This window comes from Pan paniscus, chromosome 3, assembly GCF_029289425.2.
Source record: "Pan paniscus chromosome 3, NHGRI_mPanPan1-v2.0_pri, whole genome shotgun sequence".
NCBI classification, from domain to species: Eukaryota; Metazoa; Chordata; class Mammalia; order Primates; family Hominidae; genus Pan; species Pan paniscus.
Genome location: NC_073252.2, coordinates 113023363 through 113045542, shown reverse-complemented (window position 1 = coordinate 113045542; position 22180 = coordinate 113023363). Strand labels below are relative to the sequence as shown.

The following is a 22180-nucleotide window of genomic DNA, read 5'->3' as shown; positions in this document are numbered from 1 at the left end:
TTTGACTAGTATGTCATAAAATGTAAATTCAGATTGTAGTGAAAACAAAGCTAATGTGGAAGGGGTTATGAAAACCAATTGTGGTAAATCCCAGAACCTGAATAACTTTACAATGCAGGACTCGATTTCAGAAGTGAAGAGAGTAATGGCCTAATGGCATGAAAGATGGAACCTTGGAGAATTTCCATCTTTGGATGAACTTAACCCTAAGAAGGCTTTGCGTTTTCCCTAATCATTTAACATAACACAGGTGGTGGGTTAGATTTATAAAACCAACTGAAAATTATTTAACCTATATTTTTTATGCCTTTGATATGGAAACTCCCTTAATATTTACAGAATTGCACCAACATCAACTTGTGATTATAATAAGATTTGGACCTTAGCAACCAAGAAAATCCAATAGGAAATTACAATTTGCAGATTCTAAAGTTATGAGACACAGGTGAAGTTCTTAATTAAATCACGTCCATGTGCTGTTTTTCCCCTTTTTTACTCAGGTCCTCCCTCGACAGACTTGTGGGTTGTTCACTCACACTATTTTCTACAAAGAATATCCAGGAGGACCCCAAGAACTGGATAAAAGTATCAGAGGAGGTGAACTTTTTCTCACAATCCTTCTAAACCCAGTATGTATTCTATGTATGCATCTTACAATAAGATTAGCGTTTTAAAATGTGTTTTATTTTCCTGTCTTTTAAACTAAATCATATTTATTTTCTTTATTTACAGCACATCTTACTGGTCATGCATTTAAATCTACATTAAAATACTTTTCTTGATAAAATTTGACTTTGGGACTGATTTTTCAGTAGATTTCATTACAAAGTCATGGTTTTTACTTTGTAATGTGGGTAGTGAAAAGTTTATTTCTAGCAGTAAAAAAGTAGCAATGTTTTCCATTGTTATTTTTTTCAAGTTAGGTCTTTCTCTCAGCTTTATGAAGGTATAATTGACAAATAAAATTTTTTTATTTTTACAGTACAACATGATGCTTTGTTACATGTAAACATTGTGAAATAATTAAATCAATCTAATTAACATACTATCATCTCTCATTCTTATTATTTTTGTAACAAGAACATTTAAAATATTTATTCTCTTAGCAATTTTTAGGTATACAATATGTTACTATTAACTATTAACTTATTCATCCCATCTAACTGGAACTTTGTTCCTTTCCACGAACTTTCCCCCAGCCACTGGCATCCTACTCTCTGGATCTATGAGTTCAACTTTTTTTTTTAATTTTTTTAATTTTTATTTATTTATTTTTTTGAGAGGCAGTCTCGCTCAGTTGCCCAGGCTGGAGTGCAGTGGCGCGATCTCCGCTAGCTGCAAGCTCCGCCTCCCGGGTTCACGCCATTCTCCTGCCTCAGACTCCCAAGTAGCTGGGACTACAGGCGCCTGCCACCACCACGCCCGGCTAATTTTTTGTATTTTTAGAAGAGACAGGGTTTAACCGTATTAGCCAGGATGGTCTCGATCTCCTGACCTCGTGATCTGCCTGCCTCGGCCTCCCAAGAGTTCAACTTTTTTAGATCTCACATATAAGTGAGATCATGAAGTATTTGTCTTTCTGGGCCTGACTTATTCACTTAGCATATGTCCTCCTGGTTCATCTGTGTTGTCACAAATGACAAGATTTCCCTCTTTTTTAAGGATGAATAATATTTTATTTTATGTGTAGATACATACATATGCCACATTTTATTTATTAATTCATGTGTCAATTGACACGTAGATTGATTCCGTGTTTAGGCTATTGTGAATAATGCTGCAATGAACATGAGAATGCAGGTATGTCTTGAACACACTAATTTCATTTCGTTTGGCTATATACCCAGTAAAGGGATTGTTGGATCATATGGTAGTTTTGAAGGAATCTCTATAGTGTTTTCCATAATAGATGAAGTAATTTATATTTCTAGCAACAGTGTTCAAATGTTCCCCTTTCTCCACATCCTCGCCAACTTTGTTATCTTTCATCTTTTTGATAATAGTCATTTTAACAGGTGTGAGGTGATATTTCATTATGGTTTTAATTTATATTTCCCTGATGATGAATGATGTTAGGATTTTTTCGTATACCTGTTGGGCATTTGTATGTCTTCCTTTGAGAAATATATTTTCAAATCTTTTGCCCATTTTTAAGGGAGGTCATTCCTTTTCTTACTATTAAGTTGTTTGAGTTCCTGATATGTATTTTGGATATTAAGCATTTGCAGATATATGGTTTTAAATATTTTCTCTCATTCCATAGATTGTCTTTTTCACTCTGTTATTTATGTCCATTGCTGTGCAAAAACTTTTTTTTTTTTTTTTTTTTTTTTTTTTTGAGACGGAGTCTCGCTCTGTCGCCCAGGCTGGAGTGCAGTGGCGCGATCTCGGCTCACTGCAAGCTCCGCCTCCCGGGTTCACGCCATTCTCCTGCCTCAGCCTCCCGAGTAGCTGGGACTACAGGCGCCCGCTACCACGCCCGGCTAATTTTTTGTATTTTTAGTAGAGACGGGGTTTCACCGTGTTAGCCAGGATGGTCTCGATCTCCTGACCTCGTGATCCGCCCGCCTCGGCCTCCCAAAGTGCTGGGATTACAGGCGTGAGCCACCGCGCCCGGCCAAAAACTTTTTAATTTAATGCAATCCCATTTGTCTATTTTGCTTCTGTTGTCTGGGCTTTTGGGTTTATATACAAAAAAAAAAAAAAGGAAAAGAAAAAATCAATTCCCAGTCCAATGTCAAAAAGTTTTTTCCCTATACTTCCTTCTAGTAGTTTTCCAGTTTCAGGTTTTTGATTTAAACCTTTAGTCCATTTTGAGTTGATTTTTAAATATGGTGTGAGATAAAGGTCTAATTTTGTTCTTCTGTTTGGGGATATTCAGTTTTCCCAACACCTGTTTGTTGAAGAGACTGTTCTTTCCTCATTCTGTATTCTTGCAACCTTTGGCAAAAATCAGTTGACTGTAAGTGCATAGATTTATTTCTGGACCGTTTGCTTTGTTTCAGTGGTCTTTATGTCACTCTTTATGTCAGTACCTTGCTGTTTTTATTACCACAGCTTTGTAGTATAGTTTGATGATAGATAATATGATGTCTCCAGCTTTCTTCTTGTTTCTCAAGATTGCTTTGACTATTCTGGGTCTTTTGTGAATCCATAGAAATTTTAGAATTGTTTTTTATATTTCTGTGAAAAAGTCATTAATATTTTGATAGAAATTTCATTGAATTGGTAGATCATTGTGAGTAATATGGATATTTTAACAATATTAATTCGTCCAATCCATGAACTTGGGATGATTGTCTGTTAGTGTCTTCAATTTCTTACATCAATGTTTTATAGTTTTTGGTATACAGGTATTTAACTTCCTTGGTTACATTTATTCCTAAGTATTTTTTTGATGCTGTTGTAAATGGGATCTTTTTTTATTTCTTTTTCAGATAACTTGTCAGTGTATAGAAACACTACTGATTTTTGTACATTGATTTCGTATACTTCAACTTTACTGAATTTATTAGTTTAACAGTTTTTTCAAGGAATATTTAGAGTTTTCTATATAAAAGATCATGTTATCTGCAAACAGAAACAATTTAACTTTTTTCTTTTCCAATTTGGATGTCTTTTTTTTCTTTCTCTTGCCCAGTTTCTCCGGCTAGAACTTTTAATATTATATTGAATAGAAGCAGTTAGGGTGAACATCCTTCTCTTGCTTCTGATCTTAGAAGAAAAGCTTTCAACTTTGCACCACTAAAGATGATATTAGCTGTGAGTTTGTAATATATGGCACTAATTGTGTTGTGATGAATATTTTATACCTAATTTGTTGAGCTTTTTATCATGAATGGATGTTGAATTTTGTTACATGCTTTTTCTGCTTCTATTGAGATGATCATATGATTTTTGCCATTTATTCATCTTATTAATATGGTTTATCACACTTATAGATTTGCATATGTTGAACCATTTTTACATCCTAGGAATAAATCCCACATGATTGTGGTGTATTAATGTTTTGATTTGGTATTGAATTTGGCTTGTTAGGATTTCATTGAGAACTTTTGTCTCTATGTTTGTCAGAAATATTACCCTGTAATTTTCTTTTCCTATAGGGCCCTTAACTGGCTTTGATATCAGGGTAATGCTAGCCTCATAAAATGAGTTTGGAAGTGTACTCTCCTCTTAAATTTTTTGCAAGAGTTTGAGAAGGATTTGGTGTTAATTCTCTAATTTTTTTTTTTATAAAACACATCAGTGACACCATTAAGTCCTGAGCTTTTCCTTGCTAAGAGACCTTTAATTACAATTCATTCTCTTTACTCGTTATTAGTCTGTTCAGATTTCCTATTTCTTCATGACTCAATCTTGGTAAATTGTATCTTTCTGGGAATTTATCTATTTCTTCTAGGTTAACCTGTTAGGTATATCATTGTTCATAGTAGTCTGTTATTATCCCTTTTTGCATTTCTGTGGTATTAGTTGTCTATCTCCTCTTTCTCATTTTATTTGAGCCTTCTCTCCTTTTCCCTTAGTCTAGCTATATGCATGCTAATTTTATTTATCTTTTTAAAAATCCAACTCTTAGTTTCATTGATCTTTTCTATTTTTCTAATCTCTATTTTATTTATTTCTGCTGCATTCCTTATTTTTTTCTTCTTTCTGCTGACTTTGGACTAATTTTTTTCTTCTTTGACTAGTTCCTTGAGATTAAGCTTTTTATCTGATATCTTTCTTTTTTCTTAATGTAAGCATTTAGTGCTATAAATTTCCCTCTTAGAGCTATTTCACAACTTCTTCACAAAACTAGTTGGTAAATTCTAGCACTACTACAAAGAATTTAGACTGCACCTCTAAATAATTTGTTTCTCTTATGATAGTCAAGAAAACCACATATTTTTAAGAAGCGTGTGTTTAATATAATAATTAAATATTATATAATATCTCATTTGGCTTCTATTTTTAATTATAGTAATGACATATTAATATGTGAATCTCCAGCCAAAAATTAAAAATCATAATTTTATCAGAGGAGCCTATTAGGCCCATAAGTTAAGTTTGCTTCTGGCTGGAGATCTCAGTAGGCACACTTACTTCAGTTTCTAAAAGTGACCACAATATAAAGCTGAATTGAAACTAGATAGTTTTGTATTATCTTTGTGTACTTGGATGACCTGAAGCTTATTTTTTAAATATTTGCTAATTTTTTTTTTGGAATCAAAGATCGAGAACTTGACCCTTTTGTGTGTGTTTCTTTTCATCTTTAATAGTTGTAATTTTATTTTCTGTTATAAATAGATGTACAATGGTATAGCAGTGTGGGAATCCCAACATTATATAATATTGTGATTATTTCAGCTTTCTAATTTCTTCTTCTGTAATGATTCCATTTCTGAGGTCTTAGGAAAGCATGTCCTCATCATGTCCCAGTGTATACAGAAAATATGAAATAGCGAGCCTTATGCTATGCCCACTTTGTTTCATGGAAGAAAGGCTTATACTTAAGAAAAAGATATACTTTCAACAAAGCTATAGCTAAGTTGGCTGTGGTAAAGCTCTAGGTGTGTTTAAAATAAATTACATTAGATAATTCATATACACTATTTTCAATTCCTAAAAAAATAAATTAAAACTCACACTGTATGAAAATAGAAACTTCTAAATTTGATTGGAAGATAGGAAAGTGAGGGCAAAAGTGCTTTGTCAGATTAAACTGTCTTCTCCTACAACTGCATGGCTATTAAAAACAAAACAAAACAAAAGGTCTGTTTGGTTTAATGGCACCACACTTGGAACAGGAGCGTGGATGCTCTATGATCTTTAGCAAGAAATTTCATTTCTCAGAACTTGCTTGTACTTCTGAATAACAAACTAGTTGAATTAATCCTCAATGTACCTCAAAGGTATTCCAACCAAAGCTATATCTGAGATATTTCAATTTTTGTGCATATTTCAAAATCAACACCTTTTGTATATATTTTTAAAAAACATCAAGGATATTCTAAAATAATTTTTAAAAATTGAGATGTAAATGTTAATGAAAGCAAGTGGAAACCTCTCTCTTCATTCCTTCCCTTACTGAGAATTTAATCTCGGCAGAGGTAAGAGTCACTTCATCATACCCTTTTCATTCTGGGGCTACATTCCTGACACATATCTGCCCTAGTCATCTCTTTAGGGTAAGTCAATAATTTTCAGAACACTGACCATTGCCTCCCCTGGACCTCTTGCCCAGGTGTGATTGTTACTGGTGCTTATTGCTTGAATGTTTGTCTATTTGTCAATAAAGACATGGATTATGCATCTGTTTCTAAATATTTTGAACCCAGTACCCCTCATAGAGCATAATTTGGAGATTTAAACTTAAAATAAATCTCAGGATTTTAAATAACATAAAAGACTATTTGGCTTCTAATATTTCCATGTTTACCACTTGTGAACTAACCAAACTATAATAAGTCTTATAAATCTTACTTTAAAAAGCTTATCATTGCTACACACATTTATTTCAATTTTAGGCAGAATAGGATAGTGAAAGAGGGGAGTTTCAGGAGGCTTCATCTATCCAGTCACAAACTATACTTGCTTTGTCATTGTAAATTGATGGTGAGCTCAAAATATGATACATAGGTAAATGATAGAGACCAGGACAGACACAGCAGGAGTAGACGGTCAAGAGGGTCAAGAGGGTCAAGAGGGTCGATAGTATGGATAAGATAGCACATCCTAATATGGGAATATGAAGTATAGATCAAGCAAGCACTAGTCCATAAAGATGACTGTTTAAGGAACAATGTTGCTCAAAACAAGGACTATGCATAGCCTCAAGCAATCTGAGTAGATATTGCTCAGATTTCAAGGGAAACAGACTACAGGTAGCATCTGGTAGAGCCCAGGCCAAATGGAGCTTACTTCCCGGCTTGCATAGGCGGAAGTTATCAGATGTCTTAGACGGGGTTCTCCAGGGAAACAGACCCAATAGGATTTAGATAGATAGATAGATAGATAGATAGATAGATAGATAGATAGATAGATAGATAGACAGATAGATAGATAGAGATATAGAGAGAGGCAGAGAGATTATAAAGAAGTAGCTCATGCAATTAAGAGGGCTGTCAAGACCCAAGATCTGATATGCAATCAAGAAGCTGGGGAGACCCAGGAAAACTGATGGTATAGTTCCAGTCCAAATGCCAGCAGCTTCAAGACCCAATGAAAGCCAAGATTACAGTTAGAGTCCAAAGGCAGAGAAGAAAAAACAGTGTCCCAAAGTGAAGGCAGTCAAGCAGAAGGAAATTCCTTTTACTTAGCTTTTTTGTTTTATTCAGGCCTTCAACAGCTTGATTAAAGTCTACCTGCATTACAGAGGGCAATCTGCTTTACCCAATACAGGGGTTGTGCACTGGACTGATTAAAATGTTATTCTCATCCAAAAACACCCTCATGTTCACACCCAAAATAAGGTCTGACCAAATATCTGGCCATTTCCTGGTCTGGTCAAGTCGACACATAAGACTAACCATCATACCAGATGAGGAACTTAATGTGGCAGGCAGACTTGGAGTAAGTGAAAGAAAATGGGGAACACAGAAAGAAGGAAGAAGTGAATGAAAGAAAAGATAATTCACACTTGGATTTTTTCTGTGTAAGTGTCTTCTCATAAATAGAGAGGTGATGGGCTATGATTAATACTTACCTCACTAATGTTGAGAAAGTAAATATTGGGGCTACTTGATGATGAGTTACTATTTTAAGTTTAAGGTTCCAACAAGCCTGGCAAGGAAGGAGCCTGCAGGAGTGGAATGAGGAAAGAAGTAACCAGAAAAAGAAAACAATAAGCCAGCTTCTCTGTTCCATTCTTTTCTTCCAATCATCATTTAATTCTTTGTCAGAGTAAAGAATATTTTCATATCTTTCACCCAAACCATGCCAAGGAAAGAAGTTAGTTAATATGAAGATTAAAATTATTGATATGAAATAATATGCTGACTCTGAAGAATGTTTCTATTTAACAGAGCTGACTTTTAAAGGGAAGATCCATGAATACATTTTGCTAGGTATCAAAGTCCTGGGGGAAATGTGTTTTTAGTGCGAAGTGTTCAACATCCATGAAATCATCCAGAGACTACCATTTTCTCTACCTACTTTCCCAGCTGACTCTTAGTGTGTAAAAGTGATGTTTGTAGGAACTTACAAGTAGAAGAGGTGATCAGTAGTGTTAGGATAAATTCTAAAACATAAAAGCCAATCTATGCTGGATTTCCTTTTCCATTAATCATCCATACTTTAATATTATAGAAATGCTGTAGACAATGTATGACATCTCTCTTGGATGGTAATTTTCTCTGTGGTTTTGAAAATGATTGATAGTTTTCTGTACTTAGTATTGTTGTTTTAGTATGTTCATCAGTGGATGAATAAGGACATGCTAGCATGACACAAAGCTGACAGTGAAAGTAAATACACCAGATTATGATATTAATATCTGGTTTTGGTTAGCATATTAGAATTAAAAAAGCAAATCTAACAGGGTGAAATTTAAAAGGAAATAATGAAAAGCCCCCTAATCATTTTGAAATAAAATAATAATATAATCTCACCATTATATAAGGATAAATATTATATAAGGATAAATTAAATCTGTCAGAAAATTGTGTGGGCCTCAATCACGACATATTAAGTTCCCTGTTGTTGAAGCTGTCCAAATAGAAATTTTGTAGAAATGTGAAATCTATTACTGAGCTTCTAATAGTTCATCCTGTACTAAGAATATGTGATTTCTATGTTCTTATACAATTAAATCGTGGCTACATCTCTCTCATTGTAAAACACACACACACACACACAAATCAAGTTAATTTTAAATATTACAAGCATTATAAATTTGGATCTAATCTATAATTATAAGATCGGAAGAAATGGGGAAATGATAGTTTGTCAACATATTGGATAATTAAAGGATGAGATAAAATGGGAAGATATCTAATGGTAGATATATTGAGGGAAGCAGAGAAAGAAAAAAACCTTCCCATTACTTGTATACTGAAATATAATTTCCAGATTTTGCAGGACCATTTTGAATTTTGATTAGTAGTTACTGAATTCATATGTATGTAAGTATCCTATGAGATTAATAAAAGCTGGAAAAAGTATATGAAGGAATGTCCTGGAATTTTCCCCTCTAGAGTACTTTAAAATAGAATCAACAACTCTATAGTTCTTTCTTATTGCCTTGGGAATTCATCTGCCTAAAGGAAGGAGACTGGATTAAATAACCTTGAAAAGTTTCACATTTTGTTTTTCTGGTTTATAACATCTGCAGCTTTGCTCTGCAGTCAAAAAGGCAAATGCCACAACAAAGCCAGTATTGTTTCTTTACGTCTTCAGCGCTCAGTTTGAGGATTCACATTATTTTGTGTTGGCCCTCTCTACAAGACAACTGTATCTATTCTGTGTTCAAAAGTGTCTGATATTTTTTCTTTCTGCGTTTTCAACAGTTTTTTTAAATTTTGACTCTCAATGGCATTCAGAGATATATCCTGTTTTCATAGTTTGACACATTTCAAAATATGTCATTATTTTATAATTTACCATGAAACAGAAAATATGAGTTGGAATAAAGTTTTACATCTTGATTCACATATGAACTCCTGTTGCTATTATGTGTTATATTTTTTGATTCAGCCAACTGCAAGGAATGGGGTTTCTTGATTTCCCTGGATACCAACTTACTTTGCCCAAATGAGCCTAACAATTGAAAATTAAATGATATGAGGGCCATTTGAATGGGATTTCAAAAGCATACTTCGACATCTGTCTATTTAACATTCAGATAACTCCCTCTTATTTTTCTTAGATTCTTATCATGCCTTCATCACATATTGATATTTTTCTGCACTGTTCCACACTTGTCAAATACTAACATGTATTTCCCTGGTGCCACATCCTTCCTGTATTTTCAAATAATCTTTGTTCAGACAGGAAGAAATATAATTTAATCATGTATGAGGTGAAACAGCTTACACCAGATAGTCCACCATCATTCAAGTTGAGACACTACCCTATAAAATATGCAGCAACTGAAAATAGTCAAAACAGTCTGAAGTCTTATCAGATGGTTTCCACAATAAGTATAAAAGCTTGAAATTAATATGTCCTACAGGATTTAATTTTTTCTACTCATTTTAATTTCATGCTACACAAAGAGCAACATTAAAAATAGAATTTTCTGTTTTCTTGACAAATATGTTTCAATAGGCTCTGATTGTAGAATGCTCTAAAATAGCAGTTCAGGAGCCAGAAAAGTTATTACACTTTCCAAAGTTCAGAGCAGTGCCTAGACTCACTAAACCTCACCTATTCTATTGGCCACTTGCAAATTCAGGTGAACAAAAAATATGTGCCTGAAAGAGTGGTGTACTTGAAATTGACAGTAGAGTATAATGGAACTGCAATGATAAACTTCTCCGTGTGCTGTCTGCTGAACTTTCATATACCTAGTCTGGTTAATGAGCTTTCCTTCTCCGTGTATATCAATCTCTGAGTTCATGGAATCTAATAGCAGGTGCAGTACATTATGGATTAGTGCTGGCTCTTCAGACAGGTTAGAGAAAAGGCAGCTGTGAGGCACAGGATAACATCCACATGAAATAACCTGAAACAAACTTCGAGAAATTCTGTTTGATGCTGAAATAATATAGAGCTGCATAGACAAGGTAATTTAGAGAAAACTATTTTATGTGCAGAGCAACAAAATAAAATGCAAGCAATATCCCAAGTCTGTAGCAGATTATAAAGAAGTGATTACTGATATCAAGGTCTCCAAGTATTCTTTGATGATTTTGGCTTTGATTTCCTATAAACATTGTGGTTTATAGAAATAGAAACCACATAGAAACACAGTGGTTTAAAGAAAATTATGACAATGAGATAATATTCCATGGAGAACAAAGCAATTATATATTCCATCAAAATATTCATCTTCATAAAATAATATATTAATATTTCTAACTTGGAGACCTAGGAGATTTTCTACATGTGTTCCAGGAGGATTTATATTTTTCTTTATCTTTTTTATTGATACATAATAGATGTACATATTTGGGTGGTGCATATGATAATTTAATGCATTCTGTATAATTTGGAAAGATTAAGTCAATGTAATTGGGATATCCATTACCATAAATACTTGTCTTTTCTTTGTGCTAGCAACATTGGAATTATTCTCTTTGAGCTATTTTGAAATACATAACAGATTATGTAAACTGTAGCCACCCTACAAATTTTTCAAGCACTAGGTCTTATTTCTTCCATCAAACTGTATGTTTGTACCCATTAATCAACCTCTCTTCATCCCCTAGCCCCTCTCCCGAACTCAGGGGTATTTATTTTTATAGAAATTAACTTGTAACTTTTCTACTAGAGTGAAATCTACTTCTCTAGACAGGGACTTTGAAGCAATTAATGTTACTGGGAGCTCTGGGGCTTAGAGCTGGGGAGAATAGCCACCAACTGTGAGAGGAATGGACCCCTGTGGAGTATATAGATTGTGGAAAATTCTATTTCCACTCACTGAAAGACCTACAGTCACCTTTTTTTTTCCTTTATCTTCTTTTTTTTTTTTTTTTCTATCCTTAAAGATTTTCAGGACTAACCTTTACAACAGGACATGAATCACCACTTCTGTAAGGGATTCACACTCACAGCAGGGATTTTGTAAAATCTGGAGTCAGCTAAGATCCATGGACTTACAACGTATGATATTATTCTTTCTGTTCACACTGAAAATCAGGATCAGAGTTAGCATAAGGATGTAGAGAATGTGAGTAAATTTTGTGCTTTTTCCCTAGATTTTTAGTAGTAGTTTTATTTCAATTTTCCACAGTAGGATTTATTTAAAAATGAGTAGTTCAGAATATCAAGTGTGCTGTAAAAAATGACCAAAATATTTTTGCCTCCTGAACTTGAACTCTGTCTTCTCATGAAATAAGAGAGAGATTTATATTATTGTGTAGACATATATCTTTCTAATACAATATTTGCTACCGGTTCTGATGGAATACAATTTGCACTGCTGTGTATTTCCAGAACATGAAAAAATCCGTAAGATTGCATTTTTTTTCAATTTTGTTTCCATCGAAAAATAAATGAAAGCTGCAATATTTTATTAGAGGAGTCTTTTCCATCTAATATAACTGGCTACTTTAGTTTTCCCAAAGTTTGGAATGAAAGGTAGTAAAATAGCTCTTTAGCATAAATAAACTTTCAACAGCAAAAGCACAACCTCCTGTTTATGTGGATGTTAGTCAGCAGATAAAACCTTTTTTCTCTCTATATTTTGGGGCATGCAATATGTAAGTACTAGGTGCATAATGCTCTTCACATTTAGGGACAGTTTGCAAACATTATCAGTGAATTCATAATAAGAAAAAAAGAAAAGAAAACACTCCCTGTATCAGTGTTTATATGACTAATGAGTTGGTGAGAAAGTAGAAGTTGGTTAGTCTACAAAATTAAATTTGGAAATGTGTGCTTTTTTGGTTTGTTCTTTCTGGTTTGTTTGTGAGGTTTCACTCTACTGAAGAGTTCAAAATTCTAGATTTTATTATCTATTTTACAAATTTTATAACACCTAAATATTTCAATATGTCTTGTTTCTTTTCCTTGATATTTATTTTTTTAAGTACAGTGAATGAGAAAGACTCTTTTGGATCATTTTACCTTATTTCACTTTGTTTATTCCTATTTTATGTCCCTCTGGTTATTCCTCAGAGTTAGATACAGTGAAAATAAAAATATAAACTCTTTTCTAAAACATGTTGATATTTTCCTATTTTTATATTTGAGGAAAGCAAATACTTCTGGCTTAGCATTTCCCTAAGTGGCTTATATGCAGATATGATATGGAGTATGTATGTAAATGCTAAAGAATGGTGACCTGGAGTTCCATTTGACACGTCAAGGCTTATACTGTATTAGAAGGCTTTGGTATGTATAGCTTCTTATGCCTACAGTACTTTTCTATTAATATCTCTACTACTCTCACTTTAACCTATTTGTCTATCAGATTTCATCTCTGCTTTCTCTTTCTCATCCCCTGAGCCTGATCATGGGTTTGGGTCAGATGTCACGGCTGTTTACACAAATAGAGTCATATGCATAATACAGCTCATGGTGGTACCTGTTTAGTGACTATCTTCTTCACCTCTACTCTATGTATCCCTAGGCATACAGCATGGGCTCAATAGGTTGAATAAATTAACAAATGAAAATTATGCCATAACCACATGTGTCTACCACATGCCCTTTTGTTACCACTACGGAATGGATCTGAGTCACATGGTACTGAAGTGTGTTTGCAGTGGTAAATCTATACAGGTCTCCTGAAACCTCAATTCTTGTCTCCTCAGAAGAAAGAATTTGACCAAGGGGCATAAGGCAGAGTGTGGGACTGAGGCAAGCTTCAGAGCAGGAGGGAAAGTTTGTTAAAAAGCTTTAGAGCAGGAACAAAAGGAAGTAAATGACACTTGGAAGAGGGCCAAGCAGGCAGTGTTAGAGATCAGTGCACAGTTTGACCTTTGACTTGGGATCTTATACATTGACATGCTTCTGCGGTTGTGTTACTTCTCGCCTGATTTTTCCACTGGGGGAGGCTGTCCACATGCACGGTGGCCGGCCAACATTTGGAAGGTGAGCATGCATGGTGTGTTTACTGAAGCTATATGCATGCTCACTTGAGGTGTTCTTCCCTTACCAGTCAAGTGTTTCTAGAGGAAGATCATATACCAATTAAACCCTGCCATCTTGCCTCTTACTGTGCATGCTTGAGCCTGCTGGCTTCACTCCTGAGATCTTATCAGGAAGCTGCTGATCACCAGTTTCAAGGGTTTTGATATGTCAGGAGACTGCCTTTCCCTGGCACTGCTGCAACCGATTATTATTTTAGAGAGACAGTTAACAACCGCCTGACCATCACCCGATGGTGGCTGGACATTCCTGGTGACTGGAAGGCGGAGGGGGGTGGTGGGGTCTCCTGCCCTGCCTGTGTCTGACTAACTACCGACTGTAACACTTTCACATGAGTTGTTAATGTTGTGTCAGAAAAAAAAGGGAAATGAGAGAACAGGGGAGAGGAGTCAAGAAAAGAGGAGGAGAGAAAAGGAAGAAAATGATAAAAAGGGACAGCAGGGAAGTGAGTCAAGGGGAGCAGGGAAAAGGGGAAATGAAGGGGGAAAAAGAAAATAGGAAGTTTATTCTCACTTCTTTCGTGAAATCAAACAGGCAGCTGGAATGGTAGTGCATCATCTAATAACCCAAACTCAGAAAATCTTGTTTTATTTTATTTTTTCTAGTTTATTAAATAGTGAAGAATAAGTCATCTAATTTCCTTGTGCTTCTGAATATGTCTATAAAACGGGAGAAATAAATGTTGGTTCTCTTACTGTTTTACACAAACAGTATAAGATGTGATAAAAAGCAAGTGATTTTATTTTTTGGACAAAAAATATAAATAATTTGGTTGCAATCGTTATTTAAAATGTCATTTTTATCATCAAATGATATTTGAGGTGTATTAGAAGCCCATGAGTGCTGGGTTTATTTACAGCTTGAATTTTGCTTGGTTGTTTCTTGCTGCTTGAACACATAAATCATGTGATAAAGAGATCCTCTATTACAAAGGCTTTTAGTTCATTACATGTTTTGCTTCTGAAACTATTCTTGTGGTATCAGTTTATTATGCTTTCTGAGCTATTTTTAAGTGATAACACTTCCATCATTATTTTTTATTCCAGTGAAACAAATGGAGTCATCGAACGCAATACTTGCTTGGTTGCTCAAAACAATTTTTTTTCTTTGATTTTGTTCTCTACTAAAATACCTCAGATGTTTTTGGCAAACGTTTTTGTTTCAGTTGCTAGTGTTGATGGTTTTAAGGTGTTTTAATTTTTGTATTAATAGACACATTTTTGGAAACACTAAGTTCTTTGTTTATCTTCAACACTGACTGTGGCAGAAGTTTAGCTCGAATAAGGAATACATAGAATTATGGCAACCTCTGTGTTTGGTAAACATATATTAATGATATGAAAACTTAAAGCCCTTACTAGTTGTTACATTTTTAGAGATAATTTAGAGGGCTGAGATGAATTTAATATAAATAAGAAATTCAACCCCACAAATCAAATAGAAACCTTTAGATTGGGTTTCATCACCTATCACTAGTGGATAGGATACTCTTCATGTCTGCAGTTATTGATCCTACAGATCTGTCTCCATTGAACTTCACACCTAACAGAACAGTCAGTGTTCAATTATCTCTCTGTGAGAACATTAACTAAAACCAGAGAAACAGCCAAGAGATTTAGAAGTAAAGAAAAGGTCATGTTCTTGTAAACAGAAAGTTCATGATGACTGCTAGCCTCCTCTAGCACTGTATGGAAATTACCACCTTAAACAATGTAAAAGATAAGATTCCAAGCATGAAGTGTTTCCTTGATTTATAGTTGCCACTTGTAACACAATTTAAGATATTCAATAATGCCATTCAAAGTATAAAGTGTAAGTAACAGAATCTCACTCCTTTTTGAAGCTGTTATTATATCCACTTAAACTCTCTTTCACACACAGGTACACATTCAAATCAAAAGTGAATAAAAGATGTGACTTGAAAATTGCCATCCTCCTGCAATTTATTTTTAGAAGTCCATTCTGCAATTCACTTAACTTGCTCAAGCAATCAAATCTATATAGACAGAGCTTCCTACATGGCCTGAGATGTTATGTTTATATACACAGAATTTGGGAATTATGAGTTATTGAGAAAAATAAAAAAGAAATTAAATATATCACACTGCCCCAAATTTGATGCAGCTTTTACCCAATCTTCTGCTGAATGCATCTTAAAAATACATATATGTCAATATATATTTATACATAATTATTTATAATGACTGTTGAATATTTACTGTTTTAATTTTTGAAAAAGAAGCCCATCAGTGATGATAGTAACTTGTGGTGTGCAGAGTCATTGGCTAAATTATTATGGTTTTATAAATGACTTTCTAGAGGGTAGGCAACTTCCCAATAATATCAAGAGATATTCCTTTCACCAGCGTGTACCTATAGTAGGTTCTATTATATATCTGTTGAATGAATAAATTCATCAGTAAGTACTGTCAACTCTCCTTCCAAATTATATCCCAATTATTTTCTCTCCATCTCTGCAGCAACCCTGCAAGACAAGGCATCTGTTTTCTCTCTCCCAGAAAAATTGCTATCTCTCTGGCCACATAGAATCCATTATCCCTAGAGCAGTTAAAATGTTATTGTTAAACGTAAAATAGAGCATGCCACAGCCATTCTTAATGTCCTCCAATGCTTTCTCATTTAATCTTAAAATTAACTTCAAACTCTGGACCATGACCTGGCCCTCTGCCGCCCTCTCTGCATTTACCAAGTTCCACTCTGACCTTCACTTACTCACTTACTACACTATAACCACACCATCCTTCTTTCCATATAGGTTTTCATACATGCCAGGATTGTTTGTCCCTCAGGGCTTTTGTGCTACCATTAATTTCTTGAAATAAGTTGCTTCCAGGAATTTGGAAACCTGATTTCTTCTGCCTTTATACCTCAGGTCAAAAGTTATCTCCTCAGAGAAGGGTTGTCCACCTTTTTCCAGTCACTCTCTATCACTAACTTGTCTTATTTTTTCATAGCATTTACCACTCTCTAAAGTTATTTATGTGTTTTTCATCTGTCTCCCTTCCCTACTTTCATTCCCCACCTTCATATCACCAACAATCAACTCCACATTAGCTCAGTAAGCCCAGCCACATTTTTATTGCTGTGGGAAATTCAGGGAAGAGACCGATGGCATAGAAATTGATTTGAATTTTAACCACTGTATGTTGTTGGATAAATATCTTCATGAGCATTGGAAGTAATCTTTAGCTAAGATTTTAAATTTTTAATATGCAAATGAGATCAATTCTGTATTGATCATTGTTTGTTTTGGCATACACAGATAACTTTACAATTTTTATGGAAACAGCATATACCTGAAGTATTTGTTAACAAAAGACCACGACATCTGTGGAGGAAAAATGGAGAGTTTTATTTTCTAAAAAAAAATACCAAAACAAGAAACAAAAAACAATCTGCAGATTGGGGAGGCACAGCCTTTGGTAAAAGTGAAATTGTGCTTTCCAAGGAACAAAGTGAGAGTCTGGCTTAAATAGAGAAAGTCCTCCCCTATGTTCTCAATCAGGTCCATTTATGCAAATGAAGACTTCCAATTTGTTCATTTCTGATTGGTCAAAATAGTTGATCTCTGACTGGGGAGTTTCCAAGCCCAAGCCAGAAGTCTCTGTCAGATGTTTCTTTCAAATGGTCAGGGGAGGGGTGGGACAGGTTTCCAGCTGCAGTTTATCTTGGCAATGACAACAGGAACTTGTTTGGTTTGATTCTATTTTTATTTTTTATTTTATTTTATTTTTTTATTTTTTTATTTTTTTTATTATAGTTTAAGTTTTAGGGTACGTGTGCACATTGTGCAGGTTAGTTACATATGTATACATGTGCCATGCTGGTGCACTGCACCCACTAACTCGTCATCTAGCATTAGGTATATCTCCCAATGCTATCCCTCCCCCCTCCCCCCACCCCACAACAGTCCCCAGAGTGTGATATTCCTCTTCCTGTGGTTTGACTCTAGAAAGGGAAGTCCTGACACACTTTTACAACATCTTTCTGAGAACACAGTACATGATTGCTCCTTCACCCAGCATCGCAGCCCAATTCTGTTTTAACTTTGAGCTTCCCAGTTAGCCATGAGGAGCCCATTTTGTCAGCCAGGGGCATATTTTAATATTTTTAATAAAGTTGGCACAAGTTTGACTTAAAGAAAAATTTTATTTTACCTTTTCAAAATGGTTATAGTAAGATCTGTCTAACATTAGGAAAAGATACCTTGTAATCATTTTCTAAGAAACATATATCTAAAACTGGAATATGAGAGCAAAATCTGCAAAATTCCTGTGATATCCAAGCCATCTTCAGTATCCACTCAAGTATTGACATGATTATTTTTAATGTAATAAATCTCTTTTTGTTCTGATTATTTATAAATGACATTTATTGTGTTTACCTTATTTAATCTTCCAAATGCTTTCTATGCCTTAACTCACTTGAGCCTCCCATCAACCATGTAAAGTTGAGACTATTATTGTTTTTATTTTTTGGATGAGGAAACTATTCAGAGAAGTTAACTAATTAATTCAGTATCACAGAGCTTGTGAGTAGCAGAGCTACAGTGTGAACTTCATTATATGTGTGTTTGGTAGTGGAAATGCACCCCTGCACTCCCTTTCTGTGTTTTTATGCTTTTATTTTTAACAGCACTAAGCATCTCTCTATTTTTTTCTAAGTTATATATTTTATTTTTTTAGAGACAAGGTCTCACTATGTTGCCTAGCCTAGACTTGAACTCTTGGGTTCAAGCAATCCTCCAGCCCTCCCACCTCAGCCTCTGTAGGTGCATGAAAGTCGAGTTCCAAAGTCCCTGTTGTTTGATCAGTACATTATGCTGTCTCTCTAACGCCAACTACTATCAAAATACTAATATAACTTGGAGATATATGTCTTTTTGAGGGATAGGAATTTTAGCAGCAATAACTAGACTCCATCAGCTTCCAAGGTTGAACACATTTCTGTAATTGCAGAGGTATACAGTTGGCCTTCTGTATGTGAGTACCACATTCATAGATTCAAACAATCTCAGATCAAAAATGTTCAGTAAAACAAAAGCATATGTGCTGAATATGTACACACTTTTGTTCTTGCCATTATTCTTGGAACAATACGAATATAACAACTATTTACGTAGAACTTTCATTTTATTAGGTATTATAAGTAATCTAGAGATGATTTAAATATATGGGAGGATATGCATAGATTATATGCAAATACCAAATGACTTGAGCATCCATTAAGTTTGGTATTTGCAGGGAGTCCTGGAAACAACTCCCCACAGATACCAAGGGACAACTATATATACATTTCAGAATTCCATGTTCACCTCACAGCAATAGGTTATTTGATTCATTCATTAAATATTTATTAAAGATTTATAGTGTTCCAGAGAAATAAAAAAAATTAAGGGTACGGTTCTCATGGTCTGAGGGAGAAAAAAAAATACAACAGAAAATTTAGGTAAGATTTGCTGAAGCCAGGCACTGTGGCATGCACTTGGAAAGGCTGAGGTGGGAGGGTGGGAGAGTTGCTTAAGCCCAAGAGTTCAAGTCCAGGCTGGGCAACATGGTAAGACCCTGTCTCTAAAAAGAATAAAAAATATAATTTAGAAAAAAATAGAAAGATGCTTAGAGCTGTCAGAAAAAAAAAAGCATAAAAACACAGAAAGTGAGTGCATTTCCACTGCCACACACACACACATACACACAAACACACACACACACACACACACACACACACACACACACAGCCTACCAGGACAATGTGACATCTGAACTAGACAGAGTACTTAAAATTTTTACTTTAATTGAAAAAGAATATTATTTCATGCTGAGAGGAAGCTAGTGAGCTACTAAGCTGGAAGCATATATGGAAAAGACTATAGAAAGAATGTATAATAAAAAGAGATAGAGATAAGGGTGAAAGGAGAGAAAGAGGCTAGAAGAGAATGTGGTGCTACTTTTGGCAGGTTTTTATGGATCACATGTGGGGGCACTTACATAAGGGAATGGCATGATACTCAGGTTTAGAACAAAAGTTAATGTTCATATTTCTTAATATTCAAGCTATTCCATTGAAATGGTGACCTTCCTTGAGAAAGGATAGTTTTTCTTTCACCAGACCATGAGAGTGGCTTCAGCCCCTTGCTAAAACTTTCAAAAAATTGTCATCTTAAAGAACATAAGGATAAATATCGATAGTCCATTACTCACAAATGAAATGGTGGTATGAGACCAACAGGTTGTGCCATTTCTTCTTCCTAGGCTGTGTTTGCAAAATAAAAGATCTCAGGACTTCTGAAAATTCTTCTTTTCAAACTGATTTTAAAACTGTGTAACAAATGAGAATATTACCATTTTAAGTGGTTGGGGTTTGCATTTTTTCCTTCTTTCTTTTTACCCTTCTTTTTTTCTCTCCTACCCTCTTCCTTCCCTTCCCTCTCCCCCTCTCCTTCTCCTCCTTCTTCTTTTCTGTTTAATAAGCAACTTCAGCTCATTGCTTCTATAATCATTATACTATTAGACTATAATAAAATATGTAGTAATATTACACTGTCCACTGACTTTTAATGGCATTTATAATAAAAGTGATAGATTTCAATTAACAACCAATGAGGTGGATTTTAAAATGAACTTGTATTTAGAAAAGCACACAGGATTTACATTAGTTTACTTAGTGTCTTTAATGAAGTGTTTTCTGTGTTAAAAATCAGGAAGGTAACTATTGTTAAGACTTTGTCACTGCCCAATAAAAACAACTTTTCAGTATAATTTTATTCATGAAAATTACTGTAACTCTGCACATTTTGACTGTTAACAAGATTATTATTAAAAAGGAATGAATTTATCATATAGCATATTTATCTTAACTTCTAATTAGACTTATTAACCTTTTTGCATCCTACCTGGTGTAAGTGGGGGGATAATAGTGAACTGTGAAGAAATAAAATCAAATTCAAGTACAGCTGGTTCATTGACCCCTTACGGCATTGGACAATCTTTCCAGGCTTCCTTTTGATTATTTCACAGCTTGGTGGTTTTGTTCTTAGCCTACAGACAAGAGAGGCCACAGAACAAACTGGCTATTTGTGATAGCTGGAGAATCCCTGAGAACAGGGTGAGGTTGGTAAGAACATTTGAATTCAGGAATCTTCTTATCAACTCTGAAGGACTTTGCTTTTAGTTGTTCATACATAGCACCTCTGCTAAGCAATCTGCTGTATTTAATTTTTTCTTCTTGTTTTAATTCATTAAAAATAGTGCCAGTTTAATATTTTAAGGGAAAATAAAGATCAGATATTGAGTAATACAGGAAGAATCATAGGAACAGATATTAAAAGATGCCCCACCTCCACCTACCACTGTCTTGAGTCCAAGTTACCTATTCTCTGCCTGGCGATAGCACGAGTAAAAATAAGTTAATGAAACATTAAAGGGAAACAAGCAGCTGCTCTTGCCTTTTAAAAAAACAGTGATTAAAAGCATGGACTGGAAATTCAGGTACTTCGTATCTCCATTTCCTTCTACCTCAGCTTTAACATAAGCAAAAACAAAACTTGAATTTAGGTTAATGCCATGACTTTTTGAAATTTCAGGGAACTCTTGAAAAAACAGAACTGATTCTGAAAAAAATAATATCATTACCTTACTAAACAATAAAATGTTCCCCATAGTCTACACACAGTCCCTAGCTTGTAGTTAATATATTTATATAAAATATGTTTACTATTTCTCCTCCTATGGGTAATGAAAAGCAAAATCTTCTTTCTAATGCAGTGGTATCTAACATTGCTTTTTAATTTTATATTTTAATTTTTGTGGGTACACAGTAGGTATATATATTTATGGGATGTATGAGATGTTTTGATTCAGGGATGCAATGCATAAAAATCACATCATGTAAAATAAGTTATCTGTCCTCTCATTTATCCCTGTGTTACAAGCAATCCAACTATACTCTTTTAGCTATTTTAAAATGTATAATTAAATTATTATTGACCCTGTTGTGCTATCACACAGTAGGTCTTATTTATTTTTCTATTTTTTTGTACCCATTAATTATCCCCACCTCCCCCCAATGCCCTGATACCCTTCCCAGCTTCTGGTAACCTTCCTTCTACTCTCTATCTCCATGAATTCAATTGTTTAGATTTTTAGGCCCCACAAGTAAGTGAGAACTGAGACATTTGCTTTTCTGTGCCTAGCTTATTTCACTCAGCATAATGACCTCCAGTTTCATCCATGTTGTTGCAAATGACAGGATCTTATTCCATTTTTATGGTTGAATAGTACTTTGTTGTTTGAAAGTAGATTTTCTGTATCCATTCATCTGTTACTGTTCACAGTAGCCAAAATTTGGAAGCAGCCAACACTTTTTAGCATATCAATAAAAATAATTTTGAACAAGTATCCTCAAAATGTTCATAAATATTTAT

The 22180-nt window shown here is 34.5% G+C and overlaps 1 protein-coding gene across 1 annotated transcript in view; it reads left to right on the top strand.

Moving 5' to 3' along the window:
• LOC100986527 (N-deacetylase and N-sulfotransferase 4) overlaps window positions 1-22180 on the top strand; it is a 291143-nt gene that overhangs the window by 180351 nt on the left and 88612 nt on the right. Inside the window, exon 6 of the mRNA XM_003830045.7 lies at window positions 501-629. Coding sequence (XP_003830093.1) covers window positions 501-629 — 129 coding nt within the window. The remainder of the gene's footprint in view (window positions 1-500; window positions 630-22180) is intronic.